This window comes from Bolinopsis microptera, chromosome 2 (assembly GCF_026151205.1).
Source record: "Bolinopsis microptera isolate Bmic1 chromosome 2, MBARI_Bmic_1.0, whole genome shotgun sequence".
Classification (NCBI taxonomy): Eukaryota; Metazoa; Ctenophora; class Tentaculata; order Lobata; family Bolinopsidae; genus Bolinopsis; species Bolinopsis microptera.
In genome coordinates, this window is record NC_087073.1 from 5,910,913 (window position 1) to 5,929,683 (window position 18,771).

The 18,771-nt window shown below is 37.7% G+C and overlaps 3 protein-coding genes across 4 annotated transcripts in view; 1 reads left to right on the forward strand and 2 right to left on the reverse strand.

Annotated features, from left to right (window-relative positions):
• Positions 1-18,771, forward strand: part of LOC134811507 (synaptobrevin homolog YKT6-like) — a 92,605-nt gene that overhangs the window by 37,865 nt on the left and 35,969 nt on the right. The gene's annotated exons all lie outside the window — the stretch shown is intronic.
• LOC134811137 (uncharacterized) lies at positions 647-6,078 on the reverse strand. Of its 2 annotated transcripts, none has more exons than XM_063817874.1 (7): positions 5,923-6,078; positions 5,495-5,629; positions 5,168-5,238; positions 4,850-4,990; positions 4,138-4,732; positions 2,186-2,230; positions 647-1,266 (listed from the first exon to the last, which is right to left on the reverse strand). In XM_063817874.1, the coding sequence occupies exons 1-7, from the start codon at positions 6,017-6,019 to the stop codon at positions 1,124-1,126; spliced, it is 1,227 nt and encodes a 408-aa protein (XP_063673944.1). In that variant the 5' UTR covers positions 6,020-6,078; the 3' UTR covers positions 647-1,123. The 2 variants fall into 2 exon arrangements, with proteins under 2 accessions (XP_063673944.1, XP_063673943.1); XM_063817873.1 differs by having other exon boundaries at positions 1,043-1,266; positions 4,132-4,732.
• Positions 7,620-18,252, reverse strand: LOC134811026 (protein SEC13 homolog). The gene is made up of 9 exons (XM_063817732.1): positions 18,191-18,252; positions 17,866-17,981; positions 17,605-17,686; positions 17,289-17,495; positions 16,802-16,858; positions 10,344-10,426; positions 8,835-9,015; positions 8,472-8,561; positions 7,620-8,126 (listed from the first exon to the last, which is right to left on the reverse strand). Exons 1-9 carry the CDS (start codon positions 18,236-18,238, stop codon positions 8,052-8,054), a joined length of 939 nt encoding a protein of 312 aa, XP_063673802.1. The 5' UTR covers positions 18,239-18,252; the 3' UTR covers positions 7,620-8,051.

Consider the following 18,771-nt stretch of genomic DNA (forward strand, 5'->3'; position numbering starts at 1 on the left):
TGATATTTGATACAAAACAGGAAGGGAGAATCTTTGTCATTTGTAAATCCGTCACATATATACACGGTTTTTGTTTGATCTCCCGTTCTTGACCTCAAAGTCAAACATTTAATTTACTCCGAAACTACGCTCTTTTTCTAAGTCTGAAGCCTATTATACTTACCATTTTGCTGACACAGACCTAAACCCTTCAATATTATTGAAATGGACAAAGGATTGATTGAAATGACCAGCAGATTAAATGTTATCAAAGTTGATAACATTTAATCTTTCACAGCTACAATTTAACTATTTTATTATATTTGAATAATTTAACTAACAAATTAACAATTTAACAATAAAATTAACTTAACTATATGAAAAATAGCAATAAATATTTGCCAATGAAAGGAATTATCCAGGCCGTACCCAAACCGAAAGGATACGACTTCAAGTTAAATAGGTTCATTGTTTGAGGATTGATTCCGTTGTGTTGCTGATGTTGGTGGTGTGTCGTGCGGCTTTACTCTCAAAGATTTTGATCAACAGCCGTGAGGACAAAGCAGCAGAGAGCAAACTGAACTTATACATCCATAATAATATGTTAATCCATCGGCATCAATATATTAGTATTACAAATCGTTACTCGAAGTAAAACAATGAATTTAGTCTGCAATTGCATATCGTTACTTGTTGAATTACAATTGTCAGTATTGATATAAGAAATATTATTTATATACTATTTATAGACTTTAAAGTAAGGTGTAAAACTGTAAAAGTTATTAATTGATAACAAAGTAATTAGTTTACCATTTCATCAAAACTCTGAGCTAATGGGGTTGGAAACAAACAGCAATCAACGCTTAAGAACGGGATAACGCCGTTTATTACCGCCTTATAGTTATGACCGGGATAACGCCGTTTATTACCGCCTTATAGTTATGACCGGGATAACGCCGTTTATTACCGCTGAAAGATCACTATCCGGTTAAAGGGTTAACCGGCTACTAAAACAGGTCGTACAACTAAAACATGTCCAGACTGGTCAACTTCAAAAGCGTAAATTAACATAAAATTAAAAAGAAATTCGCCAATAATAAGTCACACTGTCACACTGTCACACTGTGACAGTTTATCGGTGTGATTAAACAAGAGAGTCTTCAATACTACGTGTCTTTCTTTTGATAAACTGATAAACTAGATTAAAGTTAGTTTCTAATGCAGCATCTACTAGCAGATTCGTCATTTTGGTTTTATCAGCTTCTCTGTCCATCAGTTCCTGATCAACTGAAAAATAAACTGAGTTAAATAGCAGATTTTCTAACTGTGTTACTACTATGTACTGTCATAACCTAAATTTGGCCGAAATAAAATTAAAATAATATAAAATTAAAAGTGACTGGTGGAGGGTGATCTTTTTTAACTTTTTACTTAAGTACCATTTTTGACTTAAGTACCGTTTTGGAAAGGACCCCCTGTAAATGAAAGGTGAGTGGGAGATCTTGATATAATTAGAACTAATTTATGGCCTTGCATTTGGACGTTTCAAGGTTAATTAGGCAGACTGATTGGGTTTTTAATTATTTTCCCAAGCTACCCTGTCTAGGAAAAGTCCAAATTGGGTTCATTTGGCCGGTACTGTCACCAAGATGTAAATCAGATCGAACGAGAAATTAGATCGAACCAGTTCGATCTAGGAATTAGATCGAACGCTGGCGCGAGATACATATACAAATACATTGAAAGGCCGCGCCGCGCGTTCGATCTAATTCCTAGATCGAACTGGTTCGATCTAATTTCTCGTTCGATCTGATTTACATCTTGGTGACAGGTAGCCTATGGCTCATCTTCTCGAAAATCCAAGTTACAGTGATTTATTCCATTGGTAATAGTGTCAATGTTTTCAACTGACGCTGATCGTGGATCGTGGTAATTGACATTATGACCTTGGTGCGATTTAATTGGTCATTTTCGTTACTACTTACGAAGTCGACAGTCGTTAGGCACGGAAAAACAATACTGCTGGGTGAATGTTTATGTAGTATGATCTTAGCTCTTTCAAATGCTGTGAAATGATATAAATGATGTATTATTTTAAATTGTATAGCAAAAAATTATGTAATCTGACATATGGGTCAATCTGTACAGTATAAATACGATCCTAGTGAAATTTCAAATCTTTTATAAATTCTCTTGGATAACTTACTTGGAAGCGAGCCAACAGGTTCATGCTTCCTTTTTATCCTCTTCGCTGAAAATGCAAAGAATATGTTATTAAGAATATGTATGTTACAATATTACATCTGCAAATTACTGGTCTTAACTATAAGTATAAAACATGACCCAACCTTTCCACGACCCAAGTTTCACTGTTTTGAAAATTTTTTCTTGAAAAACCATCTTACAAGGTCACTGAGGATGGCACAAGACACTATTGAGGTAGTCAAAGTTCTATTCCCAAAGAAAGCTTTGATAAACGGAAAATCATCAGAATATAAATAGAGATTTTGGAAGATTTTTGAAGAGGAGCTTTTCTGCCGTCCCCTTGGCCCAAATTTCGCGGTTTTGACTGAAATTTTTACCAGTCCCCTATCAGTGAGGTCAGTGAGAGTGACAAAAGTCGCCATCAAGGACCAAGGTACTGGAAGCAGTGTATCCGGAGAAAACTTTGATGTAATGAAAATTTGTAATGTGTCCTACCGTTACCCCCACCCCTTTTTTTAATTGAGCGTAGAAGAAACATGTACGCTGGTTAAGGGGGCATACACCAAAACAGTGGTTTGTGCCGTCCAGACCAAATGACCTCATGGGCAGTTCAGTGACCTTCTAGCGCACCGTTTCCACACAAAAAAAAATTATTTTGAGAATACCTATTTTTTTAATCGAGCATTTCCTGGTTAAGAGTGTAATTTTCGTAAAAAATAATTTTTTGGTTGAAACGCTATAAGTTAATCATTTCTTGCGGTATCGGGTTGAAATTTTGTTCGCCGTTTATTCACATCTATTTCAAGGTGTGTGTAAAATCGTGATATCGTATCTAAAAAGCCTGGTGTGTTATAAATTTTTAAAGTCAAAAAGCTAAAATTGTCCTTTTCAGGCTTATTTTAACAAAAAGTCAGTCAGGGAAGATCGGATTGATTTGATGGTTGACATCAAATTGTTCTCTGAATTCTGGCGCAGTTTTTGATGCCCTCAAAAACGTTTTTACTCATTTATCTTCAGATCTATTGGACCTCAAAGCCAAACAACAAATTTAGGCACATTTTTCGTTTTTAATATTTACTGATTTTTCTAAAATTTTGATAGGAATGTGCTTGTGACTTTTTGAAGGGTGTAAAATAACCGCAACTAGCACATTTATATATGAGTTATGAACAGCAAAACACCCTAGAATGCTTCCCTTTGAAGTTATGGGAGAAAATGTGATATTTTGGCTTTGCAGATAAAAAATCACATTTTCTCCCATAACTTCAAAGGAAAGCATTTTAGGGTGTTTTGCTGTTCATAACTCATGTATAAATGTGCTAGTTGCGGTTATTTTGCACCCTTCAAAAAGTCACAAGCACATTCCTATCAAAATTTTAGAAAAATCAGTAAATATTAAAAACGAAAAATGTGCCTAAATTTGTTGTTTGGCTTTGAGGTCCAATAGATCTGAAGATAAATGAGTAAAAACGTTTTTGAGGGCATCAAAAACTGCGCCAGAATTCAGAGAACAATTTGATGTCAACCATCAAATCAATCCGATCTTCCCTGACTGACTTTTTGTTAAAATAAGCCTGAAAAGGACAATTTTAGCTTTTTGACTTTAAAAATTTATAACACACCAGGCTTTTTAGATACGATATCACGATTTTACACACACCTTGAAATAGATTTGAATAAACGGCGAACAAAATTTCAACCCGATACCGCAAGAAATGATTAACTTGTAGCGTCTCGACCAAAAAATTATTTTTTCCGAAAATTGCACTCTTAACCAGGAAATGCTCGATTACAAAAATAGGTATTCTCAAAATTATTTTTTTTTGTGTGGAAACGGTGCGCTAGAAGGTCACTGAACTGCCTATGAGGTCATTTGGTCTAAACAGATTTGGTGTATGCCCCCTTAAGTTGTTCATTATCATTAAATAGTTCCACTTTAATTCCAACACTTACAGTTACATGGTAGTGTCCAATGGGATGTCCGCTGTGGCTGCCGGGATGTCTGATGTGGTTGCGGGGATGTCTGCTGTGGCTGGCGGGATGTCTGCTGTGGCCGCCGGGATGTTTGCTGGGCTGGCTGCTTCCTTATTATGGACATCATATATGTCTGCTGTGGCTGCCGGGATATCTGCTGTGGCTTATGGGATGTCTGTTGTGGTTGCGGAGATGTCTGTTGTGGCTGCCGGGATGTCTGCTGTGGTTGCGGGGATGTCTGCTGTGGCTGCGGGGATGTCTGCTGTGGCTGCGGGGATGTCTGCTGTGGCTGCGGGGATTTCTGCTGTGGCTGCGGGGATGTCTGCTGGGCTGGCTGCTTCCTTATTGTCCGATGGGATGCCTGATGTGGCTGCCGGGATTTCTGCTGTGGCTGCGGGGATGTCTGCTGGGCTGGCTGCTTCCTTATTGTCTGATGGGATGCCTGATGTGGCTGCCGGGATGTTTGCTGTAGTTGCGGGGATGTCTGCTGTGGTTGCGGGGATTTCTGCTGTGGCTGCGGGGATATCTGCTGGGCTGGCTGCTTCCTTATTCTTATACCCGTTGATGGAGTCACCTGGGTGGAGATAAAGATTAAATCAACTTGTTATATCTTAAATAGCTAATATTTCAATATATTTGACAAATTTTGGGTAAATTTATTTAATTTTAATTCAAATATTGTAGGGTAAACCTTCACTGCCAAGTCTTCTCCCAGAGATCGTCCGTCCTCGAATTTGTTAGCTGATACAATGTTTGCTGCCCATACCAGTTCTTCTGAGGGCCAGTCTGAGTAGGCCCCCACCATGAACCTCAACTTCGGGTTTAGTTCTCCCTGAAATCGAGAGATTTGAAACTTTTAACATAACATTTCTGAATTCAGATTATATAGTTAGTCGAAAATAATACTATATTATAATAGTATATATTATCAATACAAATTTGTGAAAAGAAAACTGAAAGTGTGAAACAGGGATGATTAGAATCAAAATTAGCGAATCGAGAAACTCACCTTTTCCTTTCTCTCTACCAGTTTCGTCAAATTCTTTTTTATCGTTTCGATCCTCTCTTCGATCATATTCCCTGGATAAATTCTTAATGCTTAAAATGTTCCAACAATTTATCAACAGCTCTGAGCTTGTTGTCGGGGCATCACTTATACAGGGAAGCAGAATAATAATTTTTAAGTCCTAAAATAGAAACACAGCATATTACACTTTCAGATTGCAGACTACAATTCTACCAACGGTGTTTGAAGCCCGTCCCCCATTAAGTCTCCCCTTGCTTGATTTAATTTATGAATGGCCCCTAAAATTATTGAATGTTTATTGAAACTCACACCATCGGGGCCCTGCTCTTTGTTTTAAGTCGCTCCAATAGCATTTGCCGTCCTCTTGTTCTTTTCTGAGCAGTTCACGGACAAATTTCTCCGCTTCTTTTCTTAGCTGTTGACGACAGTGGACGCGGTTGTATTCTGAAAAAGGAGTTGTAGGAATTGAATATTGACATAATTAGTTACAATTTAACTATGAAGCAGTCATATTCTCTACATTTTGGAGTCTCAAGCTAAGATTAAAACACTGTTCAATTCTTTCTACAGGTTAAGTTTGCTTTTAGATTCTTTTCATTTCTGAGTTCTGATACTTCATTTACATGTAGTACATACATATTACTCTACACTGGTGTAGTGTATTTTAAGTGCAAACAAGGAGCATAGTGCAAGCCGAAACTGTACAAAGATTTAATACAGGAAAGATTTGTACTCACCCTTCTTGTTCCACAGGCCTGGAAAATTCTTAAGTACCCTCATAGCTCTCCTGCTGTCGTCCACATCTACATTTTTTAAGGGTACCCTTTTTGACATGCTTCCTGGTGGTTACTTTTATTTTATGTTTTATACTTATCACCATTAATTCAATTCAAAAGACCATTAAAAAATAAAGATGATTTTTAACCGATCAACCAATGGAATCAATCAATTCAAATATATACAGTAATACAGTTAAACTCCGATATAACTATACTACGGCTATTACCATAAAAATCATAGATGTTAGAAAAACAATGCGTATTCTTGCCGATACCCACTGCCTGACTGCCACCCTCAATGGCACAGCTGGTGAAAGGACCCTGGCGCTTTTATTAGCTTTTTTGAGCCCTGGTTGACTGTTAAGATTGGCGACAGGTTTGACTCATAGTGTGTTTAAAACTTAATAAAATAGATGATGCTTCAATTTAGTTTACCAGTAACTATCACACTAACAGTTACCACCATTTTCTCTCGTTTTCATCAGCTCATCTTTTTATTATTGAAGTAAATGGGTTTGATTTTATCGCTTAGGGGTCGTTCACATATTACGTAATCATGTTTTGGAACATTTTTACCCCCCCCCCCCCCCCCCCCTCTCCGTTATTAGTTTTACACATAGCTATTGTGTCAAAATTACACTAGCGTAATCAATAATCATTCGGGAACCCCCCCCCCCCCCCCCCCCTCAGCTGACTACGTAATATATGAACGACCCCTTATCCTTCTACCACCCACACCAAAAGTCGGTAACTGGTACAATGGATATTGAGGATCACTAGAACACAGAAGATAAGGTCTGCCGTACTTATGGAGTCTGGTAAACTCTATCCACTGGTCTCTCAGGCACTCTGTTTAAATCTCTTTAGGGAGACTTTTGGACTCCCTAGTTTTCTTAGGGATATGAGCGGTTGTTGATTGTGTCCCATATCTTGCTTATCATCCGGTATACAGGGCTGAGGGTGCTCATCTACTCTGGGCGAGCCTGTACAATTTATGTACTGATCCTATGTGACAAGTTTGCTCACTGAATGAAACAGAACATCAAAAGTATCATCTGCCCCTTGCCACATCAAGAACGACCCCTAATATCAGAATAGTTAGTTCATTAAAATACATGTGACATCAGATTAGCCATTTTATATTCCAAATTATGTGTACGTTTGATAACACCAGGACACTTTTCAGGTGATGTTGCTGCTGAGGCTAAGAACTAGAGAGACGGTCTCATTTCACATGTAAAGACGAAAAATCAAATTATATACCATGGAGATAGAAAATTATTCAGACTCAATATTTATCAACTGATACAACTTCCCGGTGGAAAATATATCTTTTGCTTTGAAACAGCTGGAAGTGGCACAGAGCTAAATTTTTCATTTCCTATTTGTAAAAAAAGCAGAGACGCTGTTAGCTGCCATCTTTTGCAACAGTTTTCTAAGAGTCTAAGACATTAGCTGGCTCTGATGATGTATAATATATTTAGACTTTTTCGGGCTTTCGTAATACATTTTAGATGCACTACAAAATTTTGAAGATCTTTAGGAAAATTCGCCGGAATATTTTAGACTATCAATTCATTAGATTAAAAATTAGATTAATTTTAAATTATTTATAAACCTATTTTTCCTTCTTTAGTACAACCAATGAACCAATATCAAGAATTTGGGGCGAATCTTTACAAAATATTGAATTTACACACAAATTTACTATACTTTAAAACGTATAACCCCACAGGAAAAAAGCGCTAAGTCTTATTATATGTTATTAATCATCGTGAAAACATGACGTTTTCTTTGCCTTAGCAGGGGGCCAAAAAGAAAAGTTAGACTCTAGGCTACGACAATCACTGGTCTGTCTGCTGCAATTTCGAAAAATATGTTATTAAGATGAGGATAACAGTGTTAAATTCCTACGATACCTCTATTAATCATCCCATAAAATTTGAATTTGCATATAATAAAACTATTCGTTAAGCATAAGAAACTGAATAATCTGTCCTGGAAAAACTCCAACCAATCAGTCACTGTTATAAAAAAAACAATTCCATAATATCATCAATTAAGTCACGATTTCAAACATGTGATGATCAGTTAGTTTTATTAGTGTCTTGTTTGCTTATACAGATCCAGGCGCCTTTGTGGGATTCTTTCCATAACGTTATCTGAAAAAGAAGGAATTATAAAATAAATCCAGCGGAAGCTGTGGAGCAACAGATGACGGTTCACAATTGGATTTTGTTGTCACGAAACGACAAGCGAGTCCAAATTTAAACGTAAGGGGCTTGGGCTCATGATCGCTGCCGTACATTACAGGACACATCAAACGCTCAAAGCTGATGAGTAAAATTAACTCACGCGCGGTGAAATTTAGCGCTAAACTGTCTCCCGACAAACAAGAAATGACACGCGCGCTACAACTACTAAAATGTTTTCTTTGAGTGGCAAAAGTTCCACGTTGGCAAAACTAATGCTGATTGCGGTCTAATCATAATTTACTAATCGTGAACCTTATTATCTCCACCGCTGACTGCTAGAATGTCACCCATTACTGACCAACTTAAATGCCACACAACGTCATCAAATGTGTGCATCGTTCTCTGAAAATGATACCGATTATTTAACATCGCTTTGTGATAGTTCGATATACACACTGCTGTATAGTGTATATATACACTATACAGCAGTGTCATAATTATTAGCGGGTAAGCAATTTTGTAAGAAGCTCAACACACGAACTAGCTCTTGACTGGAAATTAACCTAAGTAACTTATGAGCTGTCAAATTGAGATAAAATTAAGATGAAATTACGGGAAATGAACAAAACACGAGACATTTGTAAAGTTCTATAATTTAACATATCCTTACTATACCTTTATATCCCAGTTAGCTTTGTCGAGATCTTTACATTGCCAAATAAAGACTTTGCCGTCCTGGCAGCAACTGGCGATGGTACTGGTAGTGAAGCCAGTGTCCGGGGCCCAGGCTACATCTCGTACCCAATTGTTGTGTCCCTTCAGCTCAGCTTCCATCTCCCACGCATTCTTCTCGTCGCTGAAAACGTTTGATTTAATATTTCGAATAACTATATTTAGCTGAATCTATTGATATGTGCAATTTATAAATATAGCATATGACACAATTGAGCTGCTGGAACTTTGATTCCGGTCGGAGGAAGCCTACTACAGAAAGCTTTACAAAACGAAAATTCATATTTTACAAATTCTGTCCCATTTTCAAACATGACAATTTCTGAACACAAATTTGACCGATTTGATGGACTTTTTGCCAACCGACCAATTACTTAGCTATTTGAGGATGGTATAAGACCAAATTGAGGTACTGGAAGTCAAAATCCCCCACAAAATGGAAAAATCATACTCTCTCATTTCTTGTCCCATTTTCAGTTTTTGAAGACGAAATTTCCTCGACCGAAATTTCACAGTTTTGACCGATTTCCTCTTCAGATACCAATTAGTCAGTCAACTATAGATGGCATATGACACAATTGAGCTGCTGGAAGTTTGATTCCGGTCGGAGGAAACTTACTACAGAAAGCTTTACAAAACGAAAATTCATATTTTACAAATTCTGTCCCATTTTCAAACATGACAATTTCTGAACACAAATTTGACCGATTTGATGGACTTTTTGCCAACCGACCAATTACTTAGCTATTTGAGGATAGTATAAGACCAAATTGAGGTACTGGAAGTCAAAATCCCCCACAAAATGGAAAAATCATACTCTCCCGATCCCATTTCTTGTCCCATTTTCAGTTTTTGAAGACGAAATTTCCTCCACCGAAATTTCACAGTTTTGACCGATTTCCTCTTCAGATACCAATTAGTCAGTCAACTATAGATGGCATATGACACAATTGAGCTGCTGGAAGTTTGATTCCGGTCGGAGGAAACTTACTACAGAAAGCTTTACAAAACGAAAATTCATATTTTACAAATTCTGTCCCATTTTCAAATGCGAAAATTTTTTAAAACAAATTTGACCGATTTTATGATTATGTTGCCCACCGATCAATTAGTTAGCTAATTGAGGATGGTATGAGACCAAATTGAAGTACTGGAAGTCTAAATCCCCCACAAAATGGAAAAATCATACTCTCCCATTTCCTGTCCCATTTTCAGTTTTTGAAGACGAAATTTCCTCGACCGAAATTTCACAGTTTTGACCGATTTCCTCTCCAGAAACCAATTAGTCAGTCAACTATAGATGGCATATGACACAATTGAGCTGTTGGAACTTTCATTCCGGTTGGAGGAAGCTTACTACAGAAAGCTTTACAAAACGAAAATTCATATTTTACAAATTCTGTTTCATTTTCAAATATGAAAATTTCTGAACACAATTTATTTGAACCCTACCTAAATTTCCAAACTTTGACGAGATTATCTCCTCCCCCAGATGCAAAACGTTTGCTGATTACATCATAGTCTTTGGTACTCGGCTGAAATTTGGAATGATATTACATTTCTTTTATTCAGCCACAGATTGGGAGTGAGAAGACATTTTATATATCACTGCAGATTTCTTTTGTGATATGTAATCTTTATCAGATTTACTGTCCCACAACTCTGCATTGATTTAGTCGACAAATTGTCGGACCAACAAATTTTTGATGAGCTCACGAGAATTTACGACGACAAGAGCTACGTCGAATTACGTGACACGCCTAGGAAAAAGGAGTTCTCCCTCAAACAACACTTTACTCGTGTTCTAATGACTGACGGCGACGCACTGACACACAGACTGAACGATCTAACCTCCCATTTTTCGAGGCACGTCTGTGAAGCGAACTCCCAGTTGGAGGAGCTGAAGAAGAACATCGACTCCGCCCAGACACTGGTAGCAGACCTCCAAACACCAGCTACGTGTGCTCCGCCTGCAGTTCCAGAGAACGCTGACATCTGTTTCTCTCAACCTCCAGCTCCAGCACCGTCAGATGCTCCAGTTAGTCAGCACTCACCAGGTAATCTGGAACCTTACGAACTTTACGAAGGTAATCCGTTCGCAGATTTTGATGCAGGAGTCTTGGACTCAGGGACTGAATATGACCGTGATTTTGGGAGCAGGAAAACGGCTTATTACGGATCATTGCCTTATAAGTACGGGGGGAGCCACCACAAGGCTAGGGACTTTGACTCAAACCCATATCTGAAACTTATTATTGATAAACTCGTATCTTTGTCCCCCGATGTCCATGAATCCTCAAATAATTTACGCAGTAGAAATTTCAAACTCTTTGATAATGTTCTATTCGGCCTACCGCACCTGGCACGCGACGGCATTCACTTCAACAAGCTAGGTAAATCAGTGCTCACCAGAAGCTGGGTTCACTGTATCCTCTTGACTCTGGGGCTGCGTAAAGGGCCGCTACCCTTACGCGTCCTTTATGCTAACATAGTAGAACGATTTTCTCGGTCCACTTATAGGTGAACTAGTTTTGTGCTTAAGCCATGAAGTTGAGCTGACTGATAAAGTTAAGTTTAAGTTATGTTAAAAGAAGTCTATTAAATTACCCAAAATGTCAACAAATCTGCTGTGATTAAACGTATCGACAAATACCTGCATCAGAGGGTGCAGCCTATCGTACAATGAAAAGAGGATTACAATTAAATAATCGCACTATAATTTCAAACTGGCTAGTGGCTATCATCAATTATTTGCTATATTTTCATGTCTTAGCGATCCCATGACTTTATTTTTTTCAAAATCAGCTGCTCACAGCTCAGCACCGAGGCTAGAAATGATCTGATTGGCTCTTTCAAACACTATCTAATCTCATCCTGTAATCTCATATTTACAATTTATTCTAGTCTAATATTCAAATCGGCCTATTAACCTTTACATTTACTCAGTCAACTATTTCTGAAATCAACCATCACTATCTCACTAAATCAAGGCTGATAATAACAATACAATCACACTTAAACGGTCACGATCTTTCATATCAATAACCCAAAATATTCATTACTATAATTATTATGTCAGCATGACAGACATTTATAACATAATAGAACATACGACGTACAATCTTACGATGACATACGTGACACAAACTTTTTTCAGGAATGAGGTCACACAGATACAGCACTACAATTTGTATACACTCTCACACAGATCTTGTATTTTTTTAATTTCATTTTAAACAGGCAGGTATAATAAACAGGCAGGCAGGTTTTGATTTGTACTCTGTACAGGTAAATCTGTACAGGTTACTCTTAGTTTAGTCGGAAAGTCACGAGCTGATTCACACTCAGGGCTGAATAGTCCTTGCTGAACAGTTCTGACAGGTTACGTTTTCCTAGTTCTATAGCGAAACTATATTACAAGTTTTATATATTAAATATTATCAGTATAACTAATCAAGTAGATCCACCGACCAATTCTAAACAATGTGGCACTTGTAAAACACGTTTAACAAAGAATCATCCATTACTCTTTTGTGCAACATGTAAAGCAACTAAACATCATAAATGCGAATCGTTATCTAAGTCTGAAGCTAAAGCACTGAAAGCGAATCCTACCTGGTCATGCAAAAGCTGTAAAAACAGTAATACTAGTAACGATCTACGATCGAATATTGATGAAACTGTAAACGATAGTGGCTCTCAGCAGGCGAAAGTTAAATTTAAGGCACAGTGTTACGCTTGTTTAGGATGGTCTTATTCTATAAATAATGTGAGAGAATGTGATTGGTGCGACAGGAAAGTTCACGTGAAATGCTACAGAGGTGTGTTAGGATGTGTGAAGTGTTGCGAGGAGAATATTGCAGGTTTCAATATAAACTGCATCGATTTGAACGAGAACTACTGCACAGAGTCGGACAAAATCTCATTTAATCCGTACCACAGAGATTGTTTAATAAATGATATAGGAGATAAGCTAGATGATCACGAGGGTTGCTCTGATTATTGGAACGAGCTATCTCAATTCTTACAACGCTGTGAATATAAGCAGCCGACGCACGTAAAATCTGCGAATCGCAACGAGCTCAAGATTTTTTCCCTAAATGTGAGATCACTACATAATAACATCAGCTACTTCCGGGAAGAGATCGACACATATAGCAATTTCGATATCTTAAGTTTTAATGAAACCAACTGTACTCTGAATAAATTACCGAACGGGATTACTGACCTTATTTTGGAAAATTTCTACGAGCCTCTCCAGCAAGACCCTGTAAGGAAAACAGGCAGGGGAGGGGGTTTAACGATATATATTAACAAACGGGTCTGTAATCCGGAACAAATTGAATCTTTTAGGCCAAATTTTGAGGGGGATGGTGACTTGAACGGTGAGTTCCAATTTGTAAAGATTCACAACTGCAAAGGCTTCAACAAAACTAAACTGTTAGTTAATGTTTATCGCTCTCCTTCCAGGAGTATTGACAAATTTACCGAAATTCTAGATAACCTACTTCGAAGTCTTGATAGGCACTCTCGCAAACACATCGTTTTTACCGGTGACTATAATGTTGATTTAGTAAAACACGAAAAAGATGTAGCAGGGAAAAATCTTATCGCAGTTTATGAAAAATACGGATTTGTACAACTGGTGTCAAGGCCCACTCGTGTAACTGATCATAGCGCAACCTTAATTGACCACGTCTATACCAACGACCTATTAAATACCTTGAGTTGTCATGTACTGACGGTCAATGTGTCGGACCACTTAGCAACACTGACGACACTCTCACTGGGCAGGAGTGCAGGGAGGCGTGTTATATCGAGTGAGGGTCGTGAGAAGGTGCCGAACTTCCGCAGGTTCAATGCGGCTGCACATGCTGATTTCAAAAGAATTATTGAGAGCGAAACGTGGAGTGAGGTGCACAGAGAAACTAATGCGAATGACCAGTATGACAAATTCAGTGAAATCTATTCCAAACATTACGATCAAGCATATCCTGAAAAGAAACCTGGACCTAGACGTAAAAATGAACGGCACGACTCAAAACCCTGGATCTTACCGTGGCTAGAAGATGCATGTGCCCGTAGACAGCGTCTCTACCACGATAAGATAAAAGTTCCCAGCGTGACAAATATTGCTGCGTACAAAAAAATTAATAAATTTTGTAACAAACATATAAATTTGGCCAAAACCAAGTACTACAAAAACTTTTTTGAGGAGTACCGCGACAACTCCAAAAAGCAGTGGCAACTTATTAATAGTCTCCTGGGTAGAAATGTCAGGCACTCTGGGCCTATTAAAATAAAGGATGAATGTGGAAACATACTCAGCAGCCATTCCGATGTATCGGCTAAATTTAATGAGTATTTTTCCAACATTGCAAGCAACATAAAGTCCCAGATAAGTGCTAGGCAAACTTTCGATCCAGGAGGTTTTGAAGAATTCTTACAGGACGGACGTAGGACGGATATAGGTACTAGCAGTATTGAGTTAAGACCTGTTACGCCCTCTGAAATCAGTAAAGTAGTAAAAAAATTCAAGAACAAAGCGACACTCGACACAAAAATTGAACCAATGAAGCTTGCAAGCTTAGATACGAAATTCACAAAAACGTTGGCCGTAATCATAAATTCTTCCTTTACTGAGGGAATATTTCCAAATGCTCTAAAATCGGCACGAGTTGTTCCGATACACAAAGGTGGCTCTAAAACAGAAGTTACTAATTACAGACCAATCTCTTTGCTAAGCTCTTTCTCGAAAATATACGAAAAACTTATGCATAGTCGAGTTCTTGAATTTTTAGACTTCAATGGATCACTTTTTGAAAGTCAGTACGGTTTTAGGCCTGGCATGTCATGTGAACACGCTTTACTTAATGCTCAAAATAGTATTCTACACTCTCTCAACAGTAAGCAAATTGCTGTGCTTCTTCTTCTTGACTACTCTAAAGCTTTTGACGTCATTGAACATCCTATACTACTAAAAAAACTGGAACATTACGGCATTAAAGGTTCAGCACTTAAATGGTTCGAGTCCTATCTGAGCGGCCGCCACCAATTCGTGACTGTCGGTGGAGAAGACTCGAGGCCCAGAGAAATCCAGTTTGGAGTACCCCAGGGGTCGATTTTGGGACCATTACTCTTTGTGATCTATATCAACGACCTTCCAAACATCACAAATTTAGCTAAGTTTATACTGTACGCAGACGATGCGAATATTATAGTTACTGGTTACACCGAGCAAGAGGTTCAGTTCAAACTAAATCAAATAACCTCGCTCCTGATCAAATGGGTTGATAGCAACGGACTTGCTCTCAATCTCAAAAAAACTCACTTTATGGTATTTAGCAATCATAGAACGACAACCCTTTCTAACATTAATGTTTCCATAGCTGGAGTAGTGATAGATCAAGTGACTGAGGCACGTTTCCTCGGAGTAATAATCGATGATAAATTAACGTGGAGCAAACACATACATGCCGTTAGGGCCAGGATGAATAGATACATGGGTATCATGTACAAAATTGAACGGCACTTACCGTTAAAAGTCAGGCTTCAAATTTATCACAGCTTTGTTCAATCCCACCTCAATTTCTGCTCCCTCGTCTGGGGTTTCGCAGCCAAATCACACATTGAGTCACTATTCACAAAACAGAAACAAGGTGTGAGAATGGTTATGCCAGGTTACGTCAACTATTTCTACAAGGACGGCCAATTGCCTGCACACACGAGGGATAGCTTTAAAGAGTATGGAATTCTCACTATTCATGGAATTATCGTGAAGAACGCACTTATATTAATGCACAGGATGAAATACTTCCCTGAAACAGTGCCAAAATCAATCAAAGGCCTTTTTCCAAGTAATATCCCGACAGTTAACTCCAGCCATGAGACTAGCTCTGACTGGCTTCTTACATACGGTAGTAACACTTTTAGACAATCAGTATTTTTTAAAGGTCCACTGCTTGCCATCACTGAAACAAACTTAAATATAACTTGTCTTCCCAGCTTATTTTCAATCAACATTTACAAGTCTAATGCAAAACGTGTGCTATTGGAACACCAATCAAGAGGCAACAACGAGGAAAGCTGGCAAACCTTTTTACTGAATAATATTCCAGGTTTAAGGAAATCTCAACGGTCACAAAATCACACACCCCACAACATAACTTAGTATTAGTAAACTATCTAAACAACATGAGGCATTCACTCAATAAACTTCTTAGTTACAAAAGCACTTCAAAACTAATAATTACCGACCACTTTTGAAATCAGAAAATTTTCACTGCCAGACCTGCTACTAGTTTACTGATAATACTCCTGGCCATTGCTCAATTCAAGCCTTATCAGCACAACACGCACAATCACATATCATCAACGTAGCTGATCTCAACGCATCATAATAACAACCACGCGCACACACACCCACTTACCACTACACAGTACCACACAGAGCCCAGCAATCAATTCAAATAACGCCTAGCTGATTTTGATAGAATAACGTCGTGATCCAGCGTGATGAATTGTTTTAATCTTAATTGAAGTTAAACGGCTGCACCCCTGACTTTTTACTAAAAGATAAGAGACGTATATATTAGGACATTTGTATTCTGATAAAATTTAAAGTTTTGGTGTGTGAATTAAAGCTTGGTGTGAGAATTAGTGTGGAAATAAAGAGATTCATTTTATTACATCATATATCTTAATTAAGTGACAGTAAGTATTATTATTTTAACTACAGCTTATATTATTTCAGTTAGTATTGACATGAATGTTACGATTTCAGTTTATTTATTATATATTATATTGTCAATAAACCGGTTTCAAAGCCCTTAAGGGTGGCCCTCGGGTCTTTAAAACAAAAACAAAATACACAACGGATAACACAACAGTCAGTATATTATATTACTTACATCGAGAGTAGTACCAGAAGGGTGGGAAGGCGCCCAGCTCACTGCGTTTACGCCTGTCTGTAAACTCAATTTGTTATCTGATCTCCACGATTAAGAGGGGGGGGGGGGACATGGGGTATTTTTTGTGAAACTCGATTTTGGGATAGCAGTTGGCCAACAAACTAGGACCAGTGACCGAACTTTTGAGATAAGAGGGTCCCAGAGAGGGTCCCAGACCCCAACCGCCCACTGGGACCCCCTCAAAAGTTCGGTCACTGGTCCTAATTTGTTGTTCAACTGCTATCTCTAAATCAAGTTTCGCAAAAAAATTTATATAATATATATAACAATTTGGCAATGTCAAAATAATCAGTACAACTTTATAAATTATAAAAATATAGAAAAATTTTAAAATACCATGACATTATCTGGATATCTATATAAACTGTATATAATATAAACTGTGTCCTATTTAAACTGATGTGTTCAGCTACAATATAACACTAACCGTATGTGCGTTCTGAATCATGAGGAAAGAGAACTTGTCGTCTCCAGATCCCTGTAGAATACTGATAGTTCCATCACTAGATCCACACGCTAGATATAATCCTGTATCTGGTGGGGCCCACTGGATCGAGTTTACTGAGCTGGCATGGACCTCGTGTGTGTAGAACTTAGCCCACTGTCCTCGATCTGATTCCTTCCATAGGATCACCTAGAAAGTTGTGGTTCATAGTGAGCATTCTGAAGAGTACTATGTACAATGTACAATATACATTGGTAATTGTTAATAACACAAACACATAGAATTCTAAAGTGTTTACCTTTTTATCATAAGAGCAGGAAGCGAGAGCATTTCCATACATAGGGTGCATCCAGGAAATCTGCCATACTGGTCCATCATGACTGAAATTTAACACTCATTGATAAGTGAAATTGAACCGAAACATTTCAAGAAATGCTGATTATCATATTCTGTCAACACTGAAAATTAACTCAAGGTGAACATGTATAATTAATGTATAATGTATAATGTATGAACATGTATAATAGCATGTTATCTTATACATATTTTCAATGATTACCCGATCAGTGTAGCAATAAGTCGGTGCTGATTTTTGTCCACTTCAAATATTCTTACGGATCTATCAGAGGAACAGGTGGCTAACCGGTGTCCATAGATGTCCATCTGGGCATCATGCTGAAATTTGAAAGAGTTTAAATAGCTGCAAGTAAGCGATGATAATTCAGGAACCGTGCAAAATGTCCACGCCTTAAGGTATTGTGCCAAAATTTTAAGTTATATTGTTTTATTTTAAAACTGTGTATTGTTTATGTATTGTGTATGTACTGTATGGTTTATGTACTTACAATTTAGACTCGAATAAAGGCAAATGAAAAAATACTTACAATCATGTTCTCATGTTGGGTCTCAACTTTTCCTACCACAGTAGCCATAGTGCAGTGTAACCCTTTCTTGAACAAATTTATCAGAACAGTATTATGGAATGTATAAAACAAAACCATACATTAGGTAAGGAGAGACATACCACAAATTATGACCAGTGATTGGTAAAAAACATTATGAAATATAAGAATTAAAAATGGCACAGAAGATATCAGACAAAACTACAGCTGCGAGGATACAGAATATTGTAAGAATTCCCAACTTCTAATAAGTGCCTCATTTAAAGTTAGATAATTTTATGTACAAAGACAAAGAAGATTAATAGTACCAGCTAGGGTTGCCAACCGATATTATCGGCCGATAATTATCGGCGATAATTTCCCAAAAATCGTTATCGATTATCGCGATAATTTTCGAGAATTATCGCGATAATCAACACATTTTTATTAGGGTAAAATGGCCAACATCTAACATATTTTTCGAATCTATTTCTCTGTTTGTAAAGTTAAAACCCAGTGCTAGCATAATTTGCAGTGTGATGGTTTTTTTCTGCATCTAGTAGGTAACTTGGAGGTTGTATGGT

Coding starts and splice junctions, on each gene's coding strand:
- LOC134811137 (XM_063817873.1), bottom strand. CDS start 6,019: ATGTCAAAAAGGGTACCCTTAAAAAATGTAGATGTGGACGACAGCAGG. Junction 4,733..4,849: donor GAGAAGACTTGGCAGTGAAG/GTTTACCCTACA, acceptor ATCTCCACCCAG/GTGACTCCATCAACGGGTAT. Junction 2,231..4,131: donor ACTACCATGTAACTGTAAGT/GTTGGAATTAAA, acceptor TTGCATTTTCAG/CGAAGAGGATAAAAAGGAAG.
- LOC134811026 (XM_063817732.1), bottom strand. CDS start 18,238: ATGGCTACTGTGGTAGGAAAAGTTGAGACCCAACATGAGAACATGATT. Junction 17,496..17,604: donor CCTGCTCTTATGATAAAAAG/GTAAACACTTTA, acceptor ACAACTTTCTAG/GTGATCCTATGGAAGGAATC. Junction 8,562..8,834: donor AAGCTAACTGGGATATAAAG/GTATAGTAAGGA, acceptor TATCATTTTCAG/AGAACGATGCACACATTTGA.